The sequence below is a fragment of the Leptosomus discolor genome, chromosome 3 (genome assembly GCF_034619465.1).
Source record: "Leptosomus discolor isolate bLepDis1 chromosome 3, bLepDis1.hap2, whole genome shotgun sequence".
In the NCBI taxonomy this organism is placed as follows: domain Eukaryota; kingdom Metazoa; phylum Chordata; class Aves; order Leptosomiformes; family Leptosomidae; genus Leptosomus; species Leptosomus discolor.
In genome coordinates, this window is record NC_141393.1 from 3295261 (window position 1) to 3320135 (window position 24875).

The 24875-nt window shown below is 52.1% G+C and overlaps 1 protein-coding gene across 4 annotated transcripts in view; it reads right to left on the reverse strand.

Moving 5' to 3' along the window:
* The window catches only part of NIN (ninein), a 55050-nt gene that overhangs the window by 22929 nt on the left and 7246 nt on the right, over window positions 1-24875 (reverse strand). For all 4 annotated transcript variants that reach the window (XM_086462310.1, XM_086462309.1, XM_086462308.1 and 1 more), the window contains exons 3-14: window positions 18838-19007; window positions 13440-13479; window positions 11551-11741; window positions 10264-10410; window positions 9165-9332; window positions 7725-7861; window positions 6155-6295; window positions 5811-5985; window positions 4908-5018; window positions 3942-4031; window positions 2305-2458; window positions 1862-1983 (exon numbers count right to left, since the gene is read on the reverse strand). In XM_086462310.1, coding sequence (XP_086318436.1) covers window positions 1862-1983; window positions 2305-2458; window positions 3942-4031; window positions 4908-5018; window positions 5811-5985; window positions 6155-6295; window positions 7725-7861; window positions 9165-9332; window positions 10264-10410; window positions 11551-11741; window positions 13440-13479; window positions 18838-19007 — 1646 coding nt within the window. The remainder of the gene's footprint in view (window positions 1-1861; window positions 1984-2304; window positions 2459-3941; window positions 4032-4907; window positions 5019-5810; window positions 5986-6154; window positions 6296-7724; window positions 7862-9164; window positions 9333-10263; window positions 10411-11550; window positions 11742-13439; window positions 13480-18837; window positions 19008-24875) is intronic.

Genomic DNA, 24875 nt, shown 5'->3' on the forward strand with positions numbered 1-24875 from the left:
AATGAAAAGCAAGGATTTTGGGGTGATATTTTATCAGTCCTCTTTTCCCACTCCCATCCCAGCTTCGTCACAATGCAGTGCCAGTGCACCCATGTTATGCCAAACATGAAATGAAGAGATTACAGTTCCATAACACCTATAGTTCCACAACCCCCTCTCATCTGGAGGTGGGCACTGGTCTGACAGATGCAGGGGAAGCCTGATGGGACCCCCAACCTCTGCTCCTGAACTGACTCCCACAGAACAAGCCTGGCCATCTCTACACCAGTGCTCCTCATCTGCAGAGCAAAGTATCACAGAATCTTGGAGTGGTTTGGGTTGGAAGGGACCTTAAAGTTCACCTGGTTCCAAACCGCCTGCCATGGGCAGGGACACCTTCCACTAGACCAGGTTGCTCAAAGCCCCATCCAGCCTGGCCTTTGAATCATAGAATCAGAGAATCATTTTGGTTGGAAAAGACCTTTAAGATCACCAGGTCAAACCACTATCCTAACACTACCAAGCCCACCACTAACCCATGTCCTTAAGCACCACAGTCACACATCTTTTGAACACCTCCAGGGATGGTGACTCCACCACCTCCCTGGGCAGCCTGTTCCAATGTCTGACCACTCTTTCAGTAAAGGAATTTCTCCTAATATTCAACCTCCCCTGGCACAGCATCAGGCCTTTACCTCTTGTCCTGTCGTTAGTTACTTGGGAGAAGAGACCAACACCGGCCTCACTACATCTTCCTTTTTGGTAGTTGTAGAGAGCAAACACTTGAACGCTTCCAGGGAGGGGGCAGCCACAGCTTCCCTGGGCAACTGTGCCAGTGCCTCACCACCCTCATCATACAAAATTTGTTCCAAATGTCTCATCTAAATCTCTCCTCTTGCAGTTTGAAACCGTTACCCCTCATCCTATCACCACATCCCCGATCAAGAGTCCCTCCCCACCTTTCCTGCAGCCCCCTTTCAGCACTGGAAGCTGCTCTAAGGTCTCCCTGGAGCCTTCTCTTCTCCAGGCTGAACACCCCCAACTCTCTCAGCCTGTCCTCACAGGGGAGCTGCTCCAGCCCCCTGAGCAACTTCGTGACCCTCCTCTGGACCCGCTCAAGCAGGTCCGTGTCCTTCTTGTGCTGAGGGCCCCAGAGCTGGAGGCAGCCCTGCAGGGGGGGTCTTGCTTGGAAGCCCCATGACCCATACAGGGATGTGAGTGTAGGCTGGTGGTAGGTGCTGGGCTGTGCCCAAAGCTGTGCCAGCTCACCCTCACACCGTAGACAGGCACTGGAGTGGAGCTGCCCTGGCTTCATAAGCCTATCCAGACCTGGGCTTTCTCCACGTAAAGCCAATGGAGATCTTTCTCAATGTGTGGCAAAATTAACCTGCAGACAGACACCCAGAAAGTGGGGAGCTGACTGCCCATTTTCAGCAGCACAGGTATCCTAACAGCAGAGCTTCCATACTCCCACGGCACACCTCACGTTTCAACACCACCAGACTACACAAGAACAGCATTTAGCAACGCAGGCTCCTGCCAGCAGCCTTTCCAACCCACAATTATCCCATGCCTGCGGGAATGAAGCTGCTAATTCAGATGCAGCAGGCTTTCAAGATGTGAAATGTAATACTGCCTCAGAAGGGCTCCCTGCTCTCTCGTTAGCTGGTGGTCAACGTGAGGATCTACCACAGCTTTCACTTGGCCCTCTCCAGCACCTCTCCATTGCACAGCAACAAGCAGAAGGAGCAGGGAAGGTAGAAGCTCAGATTCACAGAAAGGTTATAATTTGACCAGGAATTAAGAGTTGTTCAAGACCATTCCACCTGTATGACGAAGCTGGAAAAGTTGTGAAGGTTTGCTTTAAGGTAAAATAGCTTACTGTGTCTTCAAGCTCCTGTTTGAGGTGATGTAGGTCCCTGTGATGTTGCTCCTTCATTTGTTCAATAGCCATTTCTGCCTCTATGCTCATATTTAATGGGTTGCAGTCTTCTGAACCAAGTCCTTTAAAAACAGTAATTATATACATGCTCTTGAAGCCCAAAGAGATATATTCTCAACAGAATTATTCCATCAATTTACATTTGTTTAGGCAGCTACCAGCAGCTCTCAAATTCCCATCACACATACAGAGACAAGGAACTGCAAACATCATTTTCAGCTTTGAATATAGAACAGCAGCCGTATTCCACTTAAACAGCAAAACAGATGCAGTGTTTGAGTCTCACTGTGAAGGTTTGGGAAAAGGTTTTATGTAGTCACCTCTGAGATGCCATCACAAATACCTACAGCACAGAAGTTGGTCATATAGGAGACGTGCTTTACCTTGGTCAGGCTCAATACCACTATTGCCATGGCTTTTCAGATCAATGTCAAACTCTTCTGACAGTGAGTTTTTCAGCGAAGGCCTCAGCACTTTGCCTTGGGCACGGTACTCCTCCAGCTCCGAGTGCAGCTCATCGATCTGGTCTTGCAGCTCCTGGCGGGGCAGAGAGGGAAGAAGCCTGAGTGAAAGCAACCAAGGCAGCTGAGCATCTGTCCATCAACACACTCCTACAGCGAGTCATTTTGGTAGGTGAAGACTTGTCAATAATCCTGCCATCATGCCACAGTTAGTCACCCTCCTATCAGCAACAATGCCCTTCTCCAGGTTCCAACCTCTGTAAGTAACAGGGGTGTTTCTTACAAAAACAGCAGAACCTTTTTCAGAGAGCCTGTATATATTCTACCTCTAAAGTATATCCTGCTCCAGGACCTTTCACTTTATTTCTTCTTCTTATCATCCTTTTTAAACAGCAGCTTAGGAACAGGTTGCCCAGAGCAGCCATGGCTGCCCCCTCCCTGGCAGTGTTCAAGGCCAGGTGGGATGGGGCTGGGAGCAACCTGGTCTGGTGGGAGGTGTCCTTGCCTGTGGCAGGGGGGTTGGAACCAGATGATCTTTAAGGTCCCTTCCAACCCAAACCATTCTGTGATTCTATGATTTTCGAGCAGTTGAGAAATACCTCCTCAAACATCATCGACTTGCAAAAAATCAAATGAGAAGCAAAAGATCAAATTAGGAAAGAGACACCCTCATTACTGCATTTACCATCTGGCACTTCTGCCCACTTGCCAGCAGAATATCCCGAGTGTTTGTGCCAAATGCCATACGCTCAATGAACAGCGTTTATTGAGGAAAATGAATCCCTGGATGTGTAAACACACAATTCTGCAGATTTCAGTGGTTCAGAAAGCAAACCTTGAGTACTGATTTGTGTCTGACAGCACCTAAAAAAATAATCAATTGCATATTCAAGCAACTTATTATCAAGAAATATCAATTCAGCAAATATTTCTAGAAAATCTTTGCTTTTAAACCACAACTTCTTCAGAGAGCTGTTTCAGATTAGACAGCCTTTTGCCACGGTCGTCCGTTATTGAACAAAGGATAGCGCAGAACAGATGAGCCAAATGCTGGTGACCACTGTAGTCATCAGAAAGTAGACATGTAAATAGGTAACTTGCGGGCCCACCTTGAAGCATGTCAGCCATACAAGCTCTACAGTTCCCATTTTATTTCAAGAAAATACTGCTCTCTTGGAAACCAGCAAACCTTGGATATATCTTATTTCTGCTGTAAGTTCCCACAACTCTGAACTCCAAGCTCATTTCATAAATCAAAAACCTGTTAGTGCACAACTGCACAAGGAGCTGAGCTTGCTATACAGCTGGGGAACAAAGGAGGCTCCACAGACCCCAGCCCAGCCCACCCTTGGGGCACATCACCCTCATAGCTTGGCCAGTTGCCTCTGTGGCAGGAGCTTTCCACTGCCCAGGAGCTTGGATTAACATAAAAAAGCCACTACACAGGAAAAATCCCAGCAGCATTACAGTGCTGCTCCGCGCTGCTGTTCGGGGTAAGGGTGTTTTGGGTGAACACCGGCAGACGGGGGCCAGGTCCCCAGCCCCGGGGCTCCACTTACTCTGCACTGCCGCTCGTACTCGCTTCTCATCTGCGCCAGTCTCTCCTCCTGCAGGAAAAACTCCGCGCTGCTGGGATCCAGGTCGCCGAACTGAAACGTCGGGAACAGGATCCAGTTACTCTCCCACCAAACAGCTCCGCTCGACGCAGCCCAGGGTGCCATTCACAAGCTATTCTGCAGCCCACACCTTCTCCCCTCTGGTTTTTGGGGTTTTTTTTGTGGTTTGTTTTTTTTGTGGTTTTTTTTTTGTTGGTGGTGTGTGTGGTTTTTTTTTTTTCCTTTTTTTTTTTGAAAATTTATTTTAGATACAGAAGCTCTGCTGGTAAGGGACAACGAGCAACCTCCCTAACAAATACCGGCTGCTACCTCCTCATAGCTCTCATGCTAACTTTGCTTTCAGACCACTGCTTTCTAGCTGAGCATATGCACATCTCGGTTCAATAAATAATCCCAGCTTTAAAGAAGTCTGGAAAAAGAGAGGCTGGGTGAGAATCCCAGTAGAAGAGCTTTTGTCTACAGATGCGCACACACTGAAATGCCTTTGGGGGAGCTGATATTCTGGTGAGTTTATTGTAATACAACCACTTTCACCTTGATTTTCTCTTAAGTTCAGCAGAGATGCCACCTAACGCCTCGTGAACCACCTTCCCTAGAAAGGACTTGCACTTTGGGTCTATCCAAAAGTATGGGCTGGGGAAAAAAATCCCTGCAGATCTGCAGGATGATTGATTTGCTGCAAGGCTCCCTACTGTTAATTAGCATAAAATTACAGCTAAGATGGGGTATCTTTAATTTCCTTAACTGGGAGTCAGGCAGGCAGTCCAACGTCAACCAGGTCAGCTGTGCCTTGGTCACATCTGGATAGGGACCCCAAGAGCCTCTGGCTATCAGTTAAATTGGCAGCTCGAGTGTAGTAACTGAAAAGCAATTTAATTCTGGACGCATACTGGGAAGAGGAGGATTTACCTTCTCAGCCAGGACGTTTTCCAAGTTCCTCTGCAGTTTGCTTGCCAAACTTTCATACTCAGCCAGTTTTTCTCCCGTTTCCAAGAGCTCGCTTTCCAGGCGGCTGTTTTCCTGGACCAAACAAAACCCCCCCAACAGCCTCAGCATTTGGAGGAGGAAAACATCAGCACGTGGTAGCTCATTAGAAAATGAGTCATCTCCCAGTCAAGACAGAGCATGACACTGTCACAGGCTTCAGCCAAAGACAGGAATTGTGAATCCACACGCAAACACACACACAGAGCCCCCTCTTGCCGCAGCAAACATGAACGCAGGACCCGTGGCCGGCTCACAAACCCTGCGCTCCTCTTGCCCTTCAGGTGGCTGCTTCAGAAGGAGTATTTCACAATTTCCCTGATGCTCACAGACAGCCACCCCCTTCAAAAGCTGCTCCCCTGAACATCTCTCTAAGGGTGTATGAGCTCCCTCTGACTGTCAGCACATTTGATGTCATTTGTAAGACAACACCATTACCTTTTTTTTTTTTCCCCCCAAAAGGCCTTACAGCAAGTTTGTTCATTTTTAAAGCAGCATTTTAAACTTTGTCAAGATGTATTATCTGCTGGCTGGACAGCCAAACAGCCAGCAGGGCAGAGAGTCCATCCGATAGCCGTACACACGCACACTCTGCACTTGATGGCAGCAGAGATTTCAACTGGAGCCTTATGAATCCAAGGAGTAACCTATCGAGGTGACCCAAAAACCAATTCTCAGATACACCTCTCTCTTGCTGCTGCAATTACTTCCAGCTAGCTCAACACGCACCGTAGCGCATCCTCTCAACAAGGACTACGTTGCAAGCCTCACTCCCCACTTTTGGGCATCCTTTTGGGGAAAACGCCGGCTGCATTTAATCCCCCTTACCTTCAGGGAAAGGGCCAGGCGGTCCCGGATGTAATTCTCATCCGTTTTCAGTTTTTCTATCTCCTGCTCCAGCTCCAGCCGCTGTTTATTAGCCTGCTGCAGAATTTGCTCCCTCTCTCTCCGAAGCTCGTTCTTTAGAGCTGCAGTTCGTTCCTTATACTCCTCGTCCAGCTTCCTACGAAGGCATCGGAGGTAAGAAGAGCTTGTAAGAAGAAGCAGGCGGCAAATACCACTGCAAGTAGAGCTTGGGGGCAACCAGCAGGTGCGAAGGCACCACCTCTGTCACAGAGTCCCTGCAACGCTGCGGCAGCGAGGGCGAAGAGGAGGGGAAGGGCGAACCGTACCTGAGGTTGTACTCGTTCCGGCGCTCGATGGCGGCGTGGTGGTCGTCCACTTCTGAGGCCATCAGGGATTTCAGCTTTTCAGCTTTTTCCAAATCCGACCGCAGCTTCTCTTTCTCTCTGGCCACTTGGTCCACCCTCTCCCTAGGGTAAGCACAACCAGCTTGGCTTAGGTCACCCCTCCCGGCTCCCCCAAAGAAGGTACTTGCAAGAGGCTCATCAGAGAAGAACAGCTCAGAAAGCTCTCCAAGGGTCTTATCAACTGCATTTAGTCACTAGATATGAGCTTGCACGTACAGCTCTGGATCTGTCTTGATATCCCTGTAGGTCCTGAGACCTCAACACTTGAGCTCCTCAGCTGTGGTCTAGCCCCCCACAAACCACAGCGCCACTTTGGCCGGCCACTTTCTGCCCCATTTACTTGTTCTCGTCATTTTATTACCTTTACCACTTCACCCAATCTGGTTTTGATCACCAGTTTGTAAGGCCTGCTACGTTAAGCAGCTTTCTTGACGGGAACTTGACAACAAATCTCTCCACTGAGTGAATGTAGAGAGGTATTTAGACACATAGATGCAAACAAATGTGGGAAGCCTCATCTTACGAGGTTTCATACAAGCGAAGCGGACAGATTGCAAGCACAAGTGGTAAACCAACAGGTACCTGGACACATGCAGTCTTAACGACCAGCAAAAGTCATCTATGGTGTCGCGTGGAGGTGGACGCAGAAGCTGATAAGTATCTAAACTATTCAAAGACTGACAGTACAAACAAAACACCACGAACAACTGGAACTTGTGCACGCGGCAGATGGACGCGACGGTGACACAACAGGAATGAGCCAATGCAAAACCGAGGGTGCAATGATGAGAGCAGAGAGGTCTCCAAAGTGGGGTGCACAAGGTGACCCATTGGTGTGTGGGAAGAAATCCCTGAGCTTCAGTAGTCCATGTATATAATTTATGAATTAATAAATATACATACAGGGAAATATATACAGGGAAAATTTCCCATCTTCTACACTCTCTCACTGGAGAAGCCTGCACGGCAAGTCCAGCGCCAAGTCAAACTGGGTTGACTTCCAAATGAAGAAAGTGGGGGGTGCATGGTGGTTCTGTACCTCACCCACACCTCACACGGCAAAACCTACGCAATGCTACTGCAGTTAATCAGTTAGGATTAAAGGTACTGCTCATCAAACTGCACCAGCCTCTGCCTTCAGTTTTGCAGCCCTTGGCCATCAGTGACCACTGCAGATTGCAGTGCCCATTTCCAGACTGCAGAGCAGGGCTGGGAACAGCCCGTTGCTTCGATTTTTCTAAAAAAATAAAAAAACCCTATCTTTTTCTGCAATACTTGGGCTTGAGTGTTTTATCCAGGCAAAACAATAGAGCTGAAAGCTTCTGACCGAGCTAACGGAGAACCTAGCCTTCCAGCGAAGCGGCAGCGCCGTGCCGATACCCCTCGGAGAAGCGCTGTGAACCACCATTAATCAGCTGCTACTTAAGCTCCTGCTTGGCCCAACGGACCGGGCAGGGAGGAAGCGGCAGAGCCGGCGATGCCGGTGACTTACAGCAAGTGTCTGATCTCCGTTTTGAAGCTCGCCAGGGCTGCCTGGTGGACTCCGTTCTTGGTTATTAAAAGCTCGTTTTCTAGCGCCAGCGTCAGCTCTGTCAAGTTCACCTTCCCGTCCAAGCTGAAATCCAAAGCCTGCAAAAACACCACATCGTTAGAGCAGAACGAGCTTTCCTGCCCTGCAGGAGTCTGGAGACATTTGTACATGAAGTGAGAGAATAAAATGAGGAGGCTCAGAAAAGATCTTTGCTTGCTGATTAATCTGTCACACAAATGCCTTTGGGGCAATAAACCAGACATCGCTGCCACCTTCCTACGTTAAAGAGCTGCTGCCAGCTGTGGGGAGGGAAAGTGTCCTGGTTGTGCTGCAAGACCAACGGGAAATTAAGCCCACGCCTGATTAAAAGTACTAATTCTCTAGAGGACCCGACTACACTGGCCTTTTTACATATTCAAATGCTGCAAGGAAGAGGTTGAAGATGTCCACGTTACACAAAACCAGCTCTTGCAATCGAGACAACCCAGAAGAAGCCTTGTAGGAGGTATTTGATAGCAAAGATCCCACCCCTTCAAAAATAAGTTATCAGCAACTGCTCGTAATTTCCTTCAACCTAACTCTGCAGGAGCACAAAGCGAAGCAGGGGTGGGGTGGGGCTGAAAGGCTGCAAACACTGGAGAAGCCACCCCAGTGACACCAGTAACAAAGCAAGTTACCAGTGGAAAGCAACAAGCAGAAAGTAAAGGTGTACCACGTGAGTCCAGTGAGTCCAGTGAACTGGGTTACCAAGCTGGCCTGCACGAGCCCAGGCTACAAGAGGGTTTTTAAACCCTGAACAACAGCAGAGTTTATTACAACCTGGATGTTCAATATCCACATGGACATTAAACACCAAGAGAAATCTGCCACCGTCGCTGCTGGGAGCCCAGTGATGGTCTGAGAACAGCCACGGGAAATTATCTCCTCCCGTCCACGGCTTCTGGCAAGATGGACAGGGATGGGGTTTACTTCAGGCATCTGGTTTGCAACCCTTTCACTCTGTATAATAAAACACTAATTACTGGGCAGGGTTTCAAGTGCCATCCTCCACCTCAGCACAAGCAGTAATTCAGGTCACCCCAGTGCTAAAAGGTTTGCAGGTGCAGCTATTCAGCGAGGTAAAGGAATTAAATTGCTTTCTACAAATATAGGTGACCTCTTCGAGCTAAGCTGGAAGTCACAGTACATTTTTATCATTACCTTCTAGCTCTCTGGGATGCAGCATCATTTCAATAAAGGAAATTATTCGAAGTTTCCCAGAAGTTAGACTCCTGTCACTAGCACTGGGAATTTTAAAGGGGGTAAAAAAAGAAATCCAGCTACAGTCCAGCATCCCACATTGAGGGGCCAAAAAAAAAAAAAAAAGGCAAATCAAAGGGGCAAGATGGATCTGCTGGTTACCTTCAGGATCTCCTGGCTGTTCTCTATGCCCTCCTGGTGCCAGCAGTCGAGGACACCCTCCACGCAGCCGTAGCCCATCCCGTCATCCAGGCTGGAGAAGAGGCAGAAGCCGATGGTGCTGGGCATGGCCGAGGGGGTGGTCGTGCGCCTCCCGCTTTCATCGAAGGACTGCCGAGAGAGGGGAGAGGGTGCGACAGGGCACGGGCAGAGCCAGGCATCTGGCCACCCCGCGACGAGAAAGGCTTATAAATGTAATTTCCCTAACAGTACTCTGGAGATTAAGGATTAAGGTCTGGTTTTGCTCACTGCCAAGCAAATACCCGGCAGGAGCACTGCTGCTGACCTCAGGGCACCGCAGCGCAACCAGGCGCTTTGGATTGAAAATAAATCCGAGGAGGGACAGTTCCCGAGCTGTCCTCAGTGCTCCAAAAGTGTTTTCCACTGTCCATTTTCAGTTTCAGCTGTCACCTCCCCTAAAAAGGCTGCAGGGAGCACATGCATAGGTGCTTCTGCTATAGCCCTCAGCTTCCAGGCAAAGATAGGCAGTAGATTTCAAACTCTCTCTCAAAAAAAAAATGCAAAAATTAGACAAAAGACAAGCAACCTGCATGCCCACAGCCTCCAGCCTACCCCAGGCCACCGCTTCTCCAGCTTATACCATTTACTTACTGCACTTCACAGCTTGCAAGAGCCACCTCCAAGCCATGCCACTTCACTGCAGAAGGGTTGGACTAGATGACCTCTAAAGGTCCCTTCCAACCCCAACTACTCTATGATTCTAAAGGGGAGCCATCTCCCCTTTACCATGAGGGCGTTTTCTGCTTCAGCCCCCACGCACCCCCAGAGGAAGCCCACAGCAGCTTCACCCCATCGCTCTCGCTTGGGGCAGAGGCCACCACGTCTCACCAGGGCATCCCTGGCTCTGCTCCGCTTCCCGGCAGGGCAGAGCAGGGGGAGCAGCAGCTCACTGCCACCACCTCCTGTCTCGATGGACAGGGACAAATGGGGAGGAAAAGGAGGAGACAGGCTAGGTGGGATCTGCTCAGGACTTCCTCCCCTTCCTCCTCCTTTTACCCCAGGATCCACTTCAGTTTCTCACCTGCATGGAGAGGTGTCGTTTCAGCTGCCTGTACGGAGTAGAGGCCGAGGGTGTCAGTGACTTTCCGTTTTTAAACAAGCCATAGAAGAAGTCCTCTACGCTCATGGTGCCATCTTGCTCCAGGTTATGGAGCACCTCTTCAAGTACCTGCAAGCAGCAGGGGATAGAAATCACATCTGCTATTGCCAAAACCACCCTGGTAACAATTTGGCAAAGCAGAAAACATCCTATTCCCAAGGCTCTACAAAAAAACCCAAATAAACCAACAAGAACAAAGCAAGAGAGTCACCTGGTACACTGCATCAGCCTGACACTGCTACAGCAACCTTCACAGAGTCAACTGCAGAGCCATATACACTAGGAAAACCCTGCCTGTATAAGTGCATAAGCTCCTGGTCATCTTGGAGCCTCCATCTCGTGAGGCAGCACGAAAACCCCTTGTTTCATTCTGCTCTGGAGACAGGGTGACTTTGGGAATTCAGTGCAAGGTAGCGAGAGAGATGCCAAAACCCCAGCAGCTTGTGAAGTGACCAGGCAAAACACCATAGTAAGACACTGCAAGGTTATAATAAATCTGTTTTATGCTTCAGAGCAGTCTGCTTTCTGAAAAGCAAGACCAACCTTATTAGGATCAGAGATGTTAAGATTAGTCCCTCGCTGTTTCTTTGTCTACAGTTTGGGTTGTTTCATTTTCTGCCTTAATATCCTGAAAACATTTTGTTGCAAAGGAATGGCTGCTCAGAAACACGTTTTATGATGGAAATGATTACAAGCCATGTTATTTTAAGATGCAAAACAGTCCGATCTTTTTATAAAACTAAATCCTAAACTGACAGGAGACTTTTCTACTACAGAAATCATTTTCTCATGGACTCTTCCTGGAGGACAGAGACTGCCTGCAGGCCTTCTCAAAGTCAAAAGCAACCATTTATGAATATTTTAACTGATATTTACTGTCTAGCTAGAAGATTTCTGGGATTAAGGAGACACGCTTGGAATCTGGGATATCTTTCTAAATTCCAGTTTACTCTGGGATTGCATGAGAAGACACGCACGCTACGGTGTCAGTAAAGCTGGCAGCTGCCTTCTACTAGAGCAGCCTCCCACGTCCAATGGTTTGACACCAAGAAACTTGCTGGAAAGCCACGAGCTGAGCTGAGAACCGCTCCCCAAGTAGCGACCTGTTAAACAGCACTTGTGCTTTCGGCTTGCGGTCAACCGCAGGACAGACTTTGCGGAGGCCACGCTAAAACCAAGGTGCACGTGGGTCTGTACGTGGCCACTCACCTCCCCGGCCGCTGTTTGGAGCCCATACTGCTCACAAATGGAGATGAGCTTTTTCCTGTTCAGGTGGCCGTCCCTGGTGATGCCAAGGTGCTCGCAGACCTCCTGCAGTTTCTCCTCTATCCATTCCGGGGTGGGCAGCGAGGTGCCGGGGGAGGCGTTCAGGTCATCCGGGTTCCAGAAGCGCAGCTGCCCTGGAAATGGGGAAAACTGCTCCGTTTTCTGCCCATCCACTGCACATGAGTGACCACCAGAAGACCTGGGGGGGGTTCTGCACATCCCAAGGGACCTGCTGCTGCAGCGGGCAGAGCCTCCCTCCTCATCCCTGGGGTATGGCTCCCTCATCTGCTGGACCGTACAAGGGCCACGCGCTGCTGCCGCAGCATCTCCGTGTCCCCCCTCCTGCTTTTGGGGCCAGCCCCAGGGCAGGAATCAGGGAGAGCCTCGGCTGGAGAGGGGGACTGCACTTTTGCTCTCCCAGGCAGGCTTTAGGCAGAACTCAGCCTGGCAGAGGCAGGAGGTCACAGGTCTACCGCACTAGAAAACTGCAGATTTTGGCCCAAACGAGTGCTGTCCTGCTAGCACCACCATCAGACCCCACGGGACCGTTTGCCTTACCTTCTCCAGCACAGGGCACACTCCTAATTTTGGGGTATGGCTACCGGCCCCAGCATGGCTATCAGACTTTACCAGAAGGAGCAGATCCTGCTCAGCATTCAACTCCCACAGGGGAGGGAACCCTGTGTCCAGGCACAGGGTGAGCTCCAGCCTGGATCACGGACAGGAGGATCTTTGGGGATGTGGAAGAGTCTGATGGCCAACGTGGGCTGGCGGCCAGGGGAAACAGCCCTGCTGCCTCAGCTGCTGGCACAGATGGAGAAGGGACCATCTCCTGGGCAGTTATGGGATCAAGGGAGAGGACTGAGCAAGTTGTATATCCATATATACCTTGACCAGGTCGAGAACTTCAGTGGTTGCCTGTCTCCATAGATGTCACCCCCCAGATGGAGCTGTCTGAAACTCCCGTCCCCTTTGACTGCAAACTGTAGTGTCTGTTCTGATCTAAGTACTTCCAAACGCCCCTTCAGGGGAAGAAAAAAGCCCACCCAACAGCCTTCAGCTGAACACATTTCCTCTACCTCCAGCACACGCCTGGAGTGCAGTCTCACCCAGCTGGAAACGCTCACAAAGCCACTAGACACAGCCTAGAGCTTGCTCAGCTGCAAAGGCCACCTCCTGGCATCCGCCACCTCATCCTGGGGCTGGAAAAGTGGCTTTTGGGGGAAAAAAAAAACAAACCAAAACCAAACATGGTCCCTTTGGATGGAGCAGGGGTTAGAGACCAGCTGAAAGACAGCAGAGGTGTGGAAGCGATTAAAAGCTGCACGGCTTCGTTATAAACACATCTTCCCGTGCTGCAGGTTGTCCAAAGCCAGACAGTCACTCTGGGGGTCACCCTGCTGTCCCTTACAGGACAATTAGGGAATATTTAATGACTGGTCCGTGCTGACATCTAGTGCCTACAGTGCTCCACTACAGCCAGCACCCCCAGGACACCAGGGAGCACCACCAACCCCGGCTGTTGCTCTGGGGGTGCTGGGGCCAGGGAGACCAAGAGCATCAGCAGCAGAGCAGCCTCTGCACCAGGCAGGAGGGAGAAAAGAGGGCAGAGCGGGTAAAGCACAGGACTGTGCCCTCCAAGGAGCCCTGCTTTAGCTTTCCTTCCCAGCTTGGGGCTTGCTTGCCCCACGTGCACGTTCCTGAGCTCTGCGCCACGGCTGGCTGGGACCGCCCTGCACCCCGCTGGCCTGAGACCACCTTATAGCGCTCCCTGATTCATCTTCACAGCTGAAAAGAGAATAAGCACCTACAAGTGCTGCTGTTGCTCTTACCCTCGGCCTCGTACTCCTCGCTGTCTCGTGCCTTCCAGTGCTGGGGAGAAAACAAAAGGTTCCCGAGTTGTTACTATTGCAAGACATCACCCGTATGAAAGAGACTCCACAATCAGCATCAAACGAGCTACAAGGGCTCCAGCAACGCTGCCAGGCTTTCATCTCCCTGCTCCCTGCGGGCTGGGCTGGCAATCCACAGCTCTTTGATGCTGCCTTTTTCTGGCATGCAAGGTTCTTCGGTGGAGATAAACCACAGCGGCAGCAAAAAACCACCCAAAGCCCCACAAATAACCCAGGAGAGGTGACAGATCAGAGTCCGGCAGCTTGACGGGGAGGGAGGGATTGATTTGCCCTCTGAGCAAACTGTGCTGCTTGTCTATAGAGGTGTCGAGGGTTGAGAGGAGGAGGATGCAAGGAAGATCACGAGCTGCATATAGCCACCACCTGAGCCTGGGTTATCTTTTCCTTCCCATTGCAGAATGGCTACCTGCAGCCCACGGGGATCTCACAGGTAGCCAGCCTGGCACACGAGCACAGCGCCCTTTGAGTCTCAAGCTTCGCTGTCACGGGTAGCCCTCGGCAGAAATCTGCGTGGCACAACCCCATCCCACGGCCCCGCTCCCCTCTGCGGGCGATTGCGTCGCCCACAGCAGCCGCAGAGCCCGGGGAACGCGCATCCACAACAGGTAATTAAGCTGCAACGAACCCACGAGCGTGATGGGGACGATCCCAGAGCACGGGCGTCCTAGGAAATGAAGCTCCTGCTCCTTTATGCTTTCCCTTTTAACAAGGGGCACCCCTCTGCCTGAAGGGCTCGAGGGCCAGCAACCTGCGCTCGGCCAAGTCCACTCCAAAGTGCCTTCACTAGCCATAGCTCTAGGTCAGGAGCCAGAGCCGTGCTGCCCACATGCTCTCTGCTGAGCTAACTAGAGAAAAAGAAACCACCAACATACTCTTTGCTGGTCTCAAGCCATCCTGCTTCCCCTACGGCCATACCACATCTGCACGGGTGGCACCGGGAGCAGGGCAGAAGTACGTTGGTTAAAATGATTTCCTCGTGTACTACACGTTGTCCTGTCTCTACCACCCTTGTACCAGGCACGGGTATTTACTCACAAGCGATGCTCAGCGATATTAACTTCTGGTTTAGCAGCAGCATCGGCAGATGTTACTTCTCCACCATTAAAAGTGGATACTTCTGCGTGCACGTGACTGATGGATTTGAAGTCAAAGTCACCCAGGACATAAAGAGGCTCTAAATCATCATACAAAAGTTCAATACATCTCATTCAGATTACAGCTAAAAGCCATTAATCTACAACATTACCATGGAAACTGGATTAGATCACTGGACTTTCTTTTTTTTTTTTTTAGCTCTGCTGCTTCTCCCATTTCATCTGCTGGACCGTACAAGGGCCACGCGCTGCTGCCGCAGCATCTCCGTGTCCCCCCTCCTGCTTTTGGGGCCAGCCCCAGGGCAGGAATCAGGGAGAGCCTCGGCTGGAGAGGGGGACTGCACTTTTGCTCTCCCAGGCAGGCTTTAGGCAGAACTCAGCCTGGCAGAGGCAGGAGGTCACAGGTCTACCGCACTAGAAAACTGCGGATTTTGGCCCAAGCGAGTGCTGTCCTGCTAGCACCACCATCAAGGTGTTCACGTGGCAGGTTCCAGGTTTGCTTGATAAACCACCAGGGCGAGCACACAAAAAGCAGGAGCTGAGGCAACAGGTACCATCAAAGGACTGTCTAGCAAAGGCAGAAAACAGCCCATGTTCCCAAAAAAACCACATGCGCTGACACCATCCCAGCCCCTAAGCGCCTGCACATACGCAACGTCAACTTTGGGCTGAGAGAAGGTCTCATTGGGCGCCAGACACAGCGACCACCCTGCAGCCACTCATCCTTGTCCGGGGAGGTGGCACCGAGGGAATCTGGACAGCGATGCTCAGAAGGCGGATCCACTCCTGTGTGAGTGATTTTTCCATAAGCAACTTCTCTATTTTTATACGGCATCAGATCTAAACCATTTTGCACCAGACCCTCTCACTTCAAGGACTTGCCTCAAAACCAAGAGCCCCAAACCGCAGCTCACACTAACTCCATAAACACAACTGAAAGAGGCTGAATACAGCGGGGGGTGTGGTGTGGTGTGCTGGAAACCCACTGCCACCAACCCCGGGGAGCTCATGTGACCCCCCCCTCCCCGTGCCGCAGCCCCGGCAAGGGGGTCCCTTTGTGCGGCGGGGTGCTCAGCGTTGGCGAGGGGACAAAGCGGGAGCGGGGGGGCCGGTGCGTGCCGATGTCAGGCACGGCATTGTTTCCCCGGTCCCGGTGGTGCTACAGCTGGATGCGGGTCACACGCACATCGGTGGGCTGCGGGCGGGAGGGGAGACCCCAGGAATGCATTATGTTTCGGGCAGGCGCGTGCTCGGCCGGGCGGAGGAGCAGATGGCCGCGGCTTTCAATGCTCGCCGCCCTCCAGCTCGGGGCCCGGGTGAGCATCTGCGGCCTGTGCCGTTTGCTCACGGTGGCCTCTCCCCATAATAAGGCAGCAACCTCTTCCCACCCCGCCCCCCCCCCCCCCCCCTCGCCCCCCGCCATCTGCTTCAGCGAGACAGACCTTTGTTCTCCGCCAGAATATATTGCTAATTAAAATGACGATCAGGAGCGCACGCTGAGCCTGTTCGGCTTCGCACGCGGCAAGGTGAGCCTTCGCACCAACGCTGACGGCCCCTATTTTTTCCCCCCTCCCTGGTCAGAGCAGCCGGAGACGACACCCCTGGAAAAGACAGCGAGTCTCCACACCCCACTTTGCAAATGGCCTTTGGCTGCGAAGCACCAGAGTCACATCAATAATGCACTTTTGCAGGGAGCCGCCGCTACCCTGAGCCGTTATCTGCAGATCCTGGCTTTGCGGGACACTTGGAGCCTCACATCTGCACAGCGAGGACCTGAAGACAAAGAGTTTCAGCCTGACACTCCCAGAAGGTTTTGCTCCGATAGGCCATGCCATGCTGGAGTTGGTATCCCATGGCCACCAAACCTGCTCACTCTCCCAGCCCTGCCTCACCACCATTGAGCAGATCATCATCAGGTGTAATACAAGGTGAAAAGGAAACGAAAGGAAGGTCACAGCACTTCCCAAGCCCACCAAGACCCATCACCTGCATCAAGAGTTTAGGACAAACAAGATCAAGCGGCAGTCAGGGCCGGAGATGCTCAGCTTTAGCCACCACAAGCTCTCACGTTGTATTTCTAGGTGCTTTCACGGTTGCAGTTCCATTAACACCACATCCATAAAGCTGCCAGAGCCACTCGTTTCTCCTCATCCATCAGCCTAGTAGCAACCAGTTGGGGATAAACTCTAGCTGGTCAGAGGGAACCTCGGGATCCCTACGCCACCCTCTGCTCACGGCAGGGTCAACGCTGAATTCAAACCTGGCTGCTCACCACTTTGTCCAGTGGCACCTGGAAAGCCACTGGGGACGGAGGTCACGGAGCCTCTCTGGGCAGCCGATCCCACGCACAGACCAGCCCTCCAGCCTCTCATGTTTACAGAGACGAGAAGGGGAAGGAAGCCTCTCAGACAGAGCTTGAGCCCTTTTAATTGGCACCGGTTGAAAGAAAGCACCAATTAAGCCACACTGCCCCAGTTCTCAGGCCAGCAAAACACCCTGGGCTGGAGGCAGGCTTGCGAAGCGCAGGCAGCCGTGTGTTTATATGTGCAGCAGGAGAAAACTGGGCAAAGGCTGCCAGTTGCACCAAGCCCCAAGAAGTCAAATGCTTCAGGAGTCCCCAACACTGCCCAACGTTTCAGTCCCGGGACCCTCAATGCCTTCAAGCAACTAATTTCTATGCAGACCAAGAGGATCTTCTTTTAGAGACAAGAGCAATGCTGATAAAGTTGGAAAGGGGGGTTTTTTTACAAGCTTAGCCTGTTTTTTTTGCTCAAGTTGCAAGAGAATTAACCATCCCATCTACCCCAAAAGGTGCAACAAGAGCTCCCACCAGGAGACCGATTCAGCCAACAGGGAGCACAGCGTGGTTACGTACCAGTTGAGTTAATTGACTGACCCTGTTAGACCAGCCTTTTACACCTCCTTGACAGCTAAAACAGAGGAGCAAGATTAGAGTGGCCTCTTCTATCAAGGGCATCGCTTCCCTGGGGGTTGTGGGCAGATTAGCATTGATTTCAAGGTCAGGGCAACCCATGTGGCCAGCAGCAGGAGACAGATGAGCATCCCCGTTGTGGTGAGCAAAGGTTACCAAGAACTGGGTAAAGAAGCTGGTTCTAGTGGAAAACCTTTTCTTCAAGGGTTTTTTATTTTATTTTTAAAGTCAGCTGCATAGGAATAACCCTGGAAATCGGAAATTTCTCCCTTGCTTCCCCACCCTACACAGGTGGCTGCCGCGTCCCCTTCCATCTCTAGGAAAGCACAAGTGAAGGCAGGAGACAGAGGAGAGGAGAAAGCAGCTACGTTTCTCCTTCCCGCTGGAAAACTCCCACCGCGCGCTCCTGAACACACCACACTGAATCAACAATACTTGGCAAACTGGGGCAGGCTGGAACGAGCCCAGCTCCAGGGAAATGCTGCTGTGGCCGCATGTAAATGCAAGTCACCAAACCCAACCCCTCTTCACCTTTTGCTTTTCTGTTCTGGAGAAGCAAGAGATGCTGGGGTTGAAAGCACTAGCAAAGAAAGCCACATATTCTGATTGCAAAACCAAGGGAGGGAAAAAATATCTGGATTTTTGAGCGAGCGTGTGTAGGGCACGAGGGCTGCCGAGAGCCGTGGAGGTCCCAGGGCGGTCAGCCTTTCGCTTTGGTGCAGGAGCACGCAAGCATTTTGCTGGGAAAACAAAAATTAGAGGACTGAAAGGAGAAGCTGGTGGCTCTGGATTTAGGGCACCATCCCAAGGCAGCTGCGTGCTGCGGAGCTCTGCCGCTCACCACCCCCCTCTTTCCCCATCCCCTCTACCGGAGAGCGCCGGAGCCACGGCCAGGTTTTTGCAGATGAGGTAATAGACGAGGACGTGCTCCTTCTGCTCGCTGAACTCCCAAGCCCACACTTCGTTAGCCACGGAGGCAGCGTTACAGCCCTGGCTTAATTGCTGGCCCACGCCGCAGCCAGGAGCGCGGGGAGGCCAGCGGCGCCCGCACCCGGTGCGCATCACGAGCACGGCTCCCCCCGCGGCTTCCCACGGCAGCCTGCCTGCGGATGGGAATTTGGGGCTGGAGCAAGGGCCTGGCACGGCTGAGCCCCAGGGACAGGCGAGGAAGGCGACCATGGCCTTTACTGGGGAGGCCCCGAGGACAGCCAGACCACTTTAGGACGGTGTGGGGAGCAGCGACGCCTGGGGATGAGCAGCCCACCCCAGCGCCCGAGCCCTTCCCGCTCACCTCCTGGCAGCCGCTGGAGGTGATGCGCGGGGGACACGCTTCCTCGCTCAACGGCTCGATGACGGTCACCTCCGCAAAGTCCTCCACCGACTCCTGGAACTCCGGCAGGGACCGCCGGCCGTAGCGTTTGCCGCCTTTGATGTACTTGGGCTGCGCTTCTGGGGAAGAATCTGTGAAATTCAAGAACAAAGCGCATCGGTAACGTGATTTTTGTCTTTTGCAGATCCAGCTCCCGGGTCGCGGCACGCAGGGCTGGTTTGGTTGCAGCGTTTCGAGCACCGAATTGCCACCACCGTTTCCCCTGGGCAGGTGCTGTCAGCTGCTCCTTTCCAGGACCACTACTCTCACCGTGCCTGATGGGTTGGAATTGGTCCTGCTCCAAAAAAAATAAAAAGCTGTCGCAAGGTGGAATCAGGGCTTCATCTTCCTCACCCTTCCCCAATTCCCAGATCAAGTTTTCTCCATTAACAGGATGGGGGGGCGGGGGGGGGGGGGAAGAATCCCTCAACCTCACAAACAGCCTCCGATGGAAAGTCCATTAGGTCTTTCCTCCTTGCACTAATCTTCATTACCAGCAATGGGCAGGTTTAATTAGGGACAGCGTTGCACTCAAGCAGCTCAAGTCTCCCGATTACATGGACACCTGGGCGACCGCCGCTGCTTTCGGTGGATTTAAAATCACATTAAAAAAACGTGACAACAACCGGGTGAGTGGAAAAAAAACCACCAAGTTTGGAGGCGAACGTCTCCTGGGGGCCGACACAAGCAGCTGATCGGGGCGACGGCGGCGGGGCAGGTCCCAGCCTGTGCTGTGCAGCTAATGCCAACTGCAAGATCTAAATAACCCTTTGGAGTCGTCGTCTAATTACAGGGGGGCTCCTGCTCGCATTCCCCAGCTCCAGCTTCCCGCAGCAAGCTCCTGCCTTCAGGGACTGAATTATCCGGGAGCACTCGCGGACAGGGATCAAAACAAAACAAAAAAAAAAAAAAAAGCACGTTTTGGGCTATTTTCAGTGAGAATCATCCGACGTCTGGAGCAGGGTGCAAATTAAGCGGAGGACCAAATTAACCAGGGATTCAATTAGGGAAAGGCTCTGCTCCATGCTTTGTTTCAGTGTTTGCTAACCTTACCGTCAAAACCCCCCCAGGACTCGACCATCTTTATTTTCTGCCACTTGCAGCGTGCCGAGGCAGCAGCAAGAGCAGCAGCTTTTTAAAATTTTATTTGCAGAGCGCTCTGGTACAAAATAAATGCAAGAGTGCAATACTAATAAGGAGCAGGGAAGCTGTTCAATCGTTGACAAACGGTCTCTAAAACCCCCCCTCCTGCCCAAATGCCTCCTTGGATAATATTCCTTTAGATATGGAAGAAGGCTTCAAGCTTGTTAGAGGAAAAAATATTCTGCAACTTAGCTATGCAATGAATTATAAAATACACAGGACTAGGAGTCCTTTGATTCCTCCAGCCTTGCACTCCATCCATCCATATTGCAGCTCTAGGGAACAAACCCAGCGCCCGTGTTTGAACAAGGCCATTTTAACAAGATTTGCTGCAGCTGGGACTCGCACATGAAAGTTGTGTGATGAAGTGCGCCGATAGAAAAAAAAAAAAAAAATCGCACTGAGACAGGCTGATTAAGTAAGAGCCCGAGAACAAAAGCAAACCTTATCACTCCTATTAAAGCCTGCCCGGTGGTGAACAATCTCCATCGAGCAGCTCTCTCTGAAATGCTAATATTTGTGGCTACTCATTCACCCATTTCTTTTTCTCCCTGCCATCCCCCCCCCCCCGCCTTTGCAGAAGAGGGCTGGGGGGGCTTTGTTGTTTGGTTTTGGTTTTTTTTTTTTTTGAGAAATAATTTTGCCTCCTCTAAGACATCTCTGCGCCCATCTGTCTATGGAAAGATGGTGGGGGGAAAGCAGCTGTAATTTAGCAGTACTGAAGCTGTGGCTAAATTTCCTTCTGGATTTCCCACTGCTCAGAAGAGTCCTCCACACCCCCAGCCCCCCGACAATGTGTTTAATGGCTGCTGCTGCTGAAAATCCAGCTGTCTGTGGAAAACACCGGTGCCTTCACGCCACACCACCCTGCCAGCACTTTAAGAGCAAGCAGGGAAACCAGAGCATCTCCTCACTTTTGTGTTTTAAGCATTTGGAGGCTGGCAGCTGATCTCTCTCTTCCCTCTTCGGCCTGAGCACCTGGATGCACTTGCTTTTCCTTTGCAATTAGAAAACTGTGAAGCCCAAGAACATCCCCGGGAGGGAAAGGCGACCCTTCGGTTTGAGAAGAGCAGAAAGTTTGCTCCTGCCTTGCAAAGCTCGGACTTTGAAGTAGGCTGTGCCTAAGCCCAGCCTACTGAGGGGATCCCAGCTCAGGTATCCTGAAATCCTGTTTCCAGAGCCAGGGTGCTTTCCTTAACACCGGGTTACAGCTCTTCCCTCCGTGCACCCTCACGCCGTCGGCTGCCGAGCGCCCGGTGCAGAACAAAGCCCTTGTGTTACAGGGCCACGGGCACCACACCAGTGTAAGGGACTGCACCCTGCAGCCCCAGCCCTGCGAGCACAGACCCGTCTCCTTCGCAGAAAGCCCCAAGCACCACCATCTCTGGGCCAGGTAAGCATGGGTACCTCTCATCCACGAAGCATCCTCTCTGCCCTCCTGCTTTTCCCAACCCAAACTTCCCCAGCACAGCAGCCGGTGCCCTCGATGCTCCAGCCATCCCCGGGATTTAGGACAATCTGAGCACACACGCCAGCAAGAAAAGCAGCAACCTGCGCTCCCCGAACGCAGAAAGTTCACTGACGAGCTGAACTGAGCGTCTCACTTCCAGCCCAAACTGATGAGGAAGGATGGAAAGAGCTGCTCAATTCGAGTCTGACCTCTGGTACCCGCTTCTGCAACCAGCAGCAAGGCGAGATGCTGCTCCTCATAGACCTGCGCTATTGTGTGGATGACAAGCTGCCAAGAAAGGGGAAGGAAAAAAAAAAAAAAAAAAAGAGAAAAAGAAACTAGGTCGAACCCTTCCTGCTTCCTACAGCCCTGAGCAACATGCGGGCTTAGTAAAACACACACTCCAGAGCTGGTGCCTAATTAGACACTAGGGTCTGATGATCTGCCCCCCCGCCAAACTGCCCCCAAGCTGGGGGTGAGAGCAGGAGCTGCCAAGAAAGCAAGCCTCTCGCCTCCCTGCCCCACTGCCTGGGGGGGTTTGTGGCCCCCAAAATGCCCCCTAAAAAAACCAACCAACCAAACAACCCAACAAACCAACCCAAAACCAACCCTAAGTCTTCATTTCACAAGATCCCCCCCTTATTTAAGCACTGCAGGCACAAGCCATCCGTTCCCTGGCTCGCTCCCTGCCCCGTCCATCTCGGCAGTTAAACGTCTCCATGGTTAGAGATTTACACTTGATTTTCTGCCTTTCTGCGCTAGATAAGTCATTTCAAAATCCTGCTCTGCCCTCAGACGCTTGGGGAGGAGTGTGTGTGGGGGGGGGGGCTCCCCTTGATGGCGAGCAGCATTTTCCTGGGCTCAGCATCAAAGCCATGGAACGCAGACAAAAGGGGTTTTAGAGGAGGAAGACCCTCGCCCAGCCAGCCCGTCGTTTAGAGGCGAAATTAATTTCTTTGCCGCTTAAGATTTGGAAGGGAGGGATCCTCCTCGCGGCGGCAGACAGCCTACCGCTGGGCAAAGCGCATCGCAGCTAGGATCTGCTAAATCCTAATCCCCCGAGGCACCAGGTACTGTCTAAACTCCTCCTAGTCCTCATTTCACACTTCAGGCTCAGCAACCGAGGTGGAGAGGAGAGATGGCTGGGTTACCACAGCTCAAAAATCAATGCGTTTTGGCCCAGAGGCATTGCCCGGGCTTAAATCACCCCCATCCCGACGGTGGCACTGGGTTGACACCCGTCCCCACCCAGGTCTGCCAGACCTTTGCAGCCCCATGAGCAATCTTTCCCCCACGGGTGGGATTCCTGCAAGGGCATCATCCCCACCAGCTCCTCTTTGGGGAAGGGGGGCAGTTCTGTCATCTCCATGTGCTGGGAAGTAAAAAAAAAAAAACCCAAAACAAAACAAAAAACCAACCTAAACAACCCCTCATGACCGCAGGGAGGATGGCGTCAAGCTGCTCTTTAATTTGTCCTGGGTGTTCCCGTAATCCTGCTCTCCACCCCAATAATCCCTCCCTATCCAGGCTTCCAACGCACAGAGCTGACTTTATTTGCCATAATGGGGAGGAAAAAAAAGCCTGATTATTTCCCCCCCCCCCCCCAATCACCCACATAACTGATTTTTTTAAAATCTATTTTATTGTCCCCAGACCCGCCCCCCTTCATGGCTACACCAACCCACGGACAAAGAGCATCGGTGGCAGCAGCACCCAGCCTGGATCCCACGGGGCTCCCAGCAGCCGCAGGCTCAGCCCCCGGCGCTGCTGCAGCATCTCTCCTGAGCACCAAGCCCCAATAATTTGGGCTGGGATTTATCTGCGCGCACCACCTTGGTCAGGCAGCCCCGCAAAGGCCCGAGATGCTGCTGGGGGTGATGGGTCTCCCCAACATTCACCCTCTGGCTTGCAGGAGCTAAATTAACCACTGTTAGCACTATTTTAAGACATATGCAGGCCTTTTTCTGCTTTTCTTGGAGTCTCCCCCATTCCTCTGCCTGGCCACGCCACTTCCCGGCACCGCTGGGGGTTTGCCCGGCCGGCTGATGCTCTGGGTCTGTGTCCCCACACCGATGTCCTCAAGGGGACAGAGCTGATGACAGCAGCGCTGGGAACTCTGCCTGCCTTGATTTTCAGGGCTGCTTCCCAGGCAAAATGCCCGCAGCATGCCAAGACCATCCTCCCTGTCAGTCTTCCCTTTGGAAAGGGAATTTAGCTTCTTTGCCAAGAAAAAAAAAAAATATATATATATACACATTTCAGCTGCTCTCTGCAAGCCTGAGTGCCTTTCCCACTTGCTGCTCCCCCCCCAAAATCAGGAAACCCCCATCAGCCATTTCTCCAGGAACCACTTGTGCATCCCACGGCAGTTTTGGTTCCTTGTTCCCAGCCTGTGGGTCCTGCTGTGACCCCAGGGGATGCCCTGTCACCCACGGGCTCCTTGTGCCAAGCCGTCCTCCCTGAGCCGGGTGACGCTGCACCCATGGGGACAACGATGCTGTCCCCACGGCCGTGTAGCACAGGTTGTCTGGCGGCTGCAGGGGAGCAAACACAAGCCCTTCACCCACTTGCAGCCCCGAGGGACCTTCCCATCACCCAAGTCCCTGGGTAAAACCACAGCATCAAGGCACAGGGCCACTTCCTCGTAGAGAAAACTCTGCAGATGCAGCAAACAGCCTTAAAATCTGTGCTCCCCCCCCCCCCCCCCATTAAATTTTCATTTAAATGATATGATTTCGAGCTCTTAACTCAATTTTTCCCAAGCCTGGGGCAGGCTCCAACACCAACATTTCCACAGTCACTGACAGTTTGACACCAACAGCACAAAGCAGCTTGTTCTCCAAATCTCGAGTTTGATCTAAATGAGAAGAAGCAAAGACTTTGGCGTTAACCGACCTGTCAAAACGCATTAAAAATAAATGCCTCCCAGGCCTGCCCGGCGCAGGCTCCCTACCTGCACCGCGTGCCCTTTGATTACCTGCCTCGCAAAACCCAGCTGACAAACGTGTCCCCGAGGAGAGCTCTCCAGCTCCGACGCAGCCTCTTGCCGGCTGCATTTGTAATTTCCCCTGCGATAACCCCAAATTTAGCCCTTTCTAGAAGACTTAAATATAAATAAATCAAGCCAGAGCTTCTCAGCCATATGATTCCCCAATAAATGCAGAGCGCCGGATTAGTTCTGGTTCGCTGGGGTTGCCTCCCACTCCGTGCCAGCTCCTCTCCGAGGGGCTGGAAGGGATGGCAGCAGCCCTGACCCCTTGCCAGGCACTCGTGAGGGTCCCCCCCTCGCTCCCAAGCGCCCACAGACCTGCGCTGGGAAACTGCATTAAAGGATGCCGGGTGCAAGAGCTGTCATCGCTCACCTCCC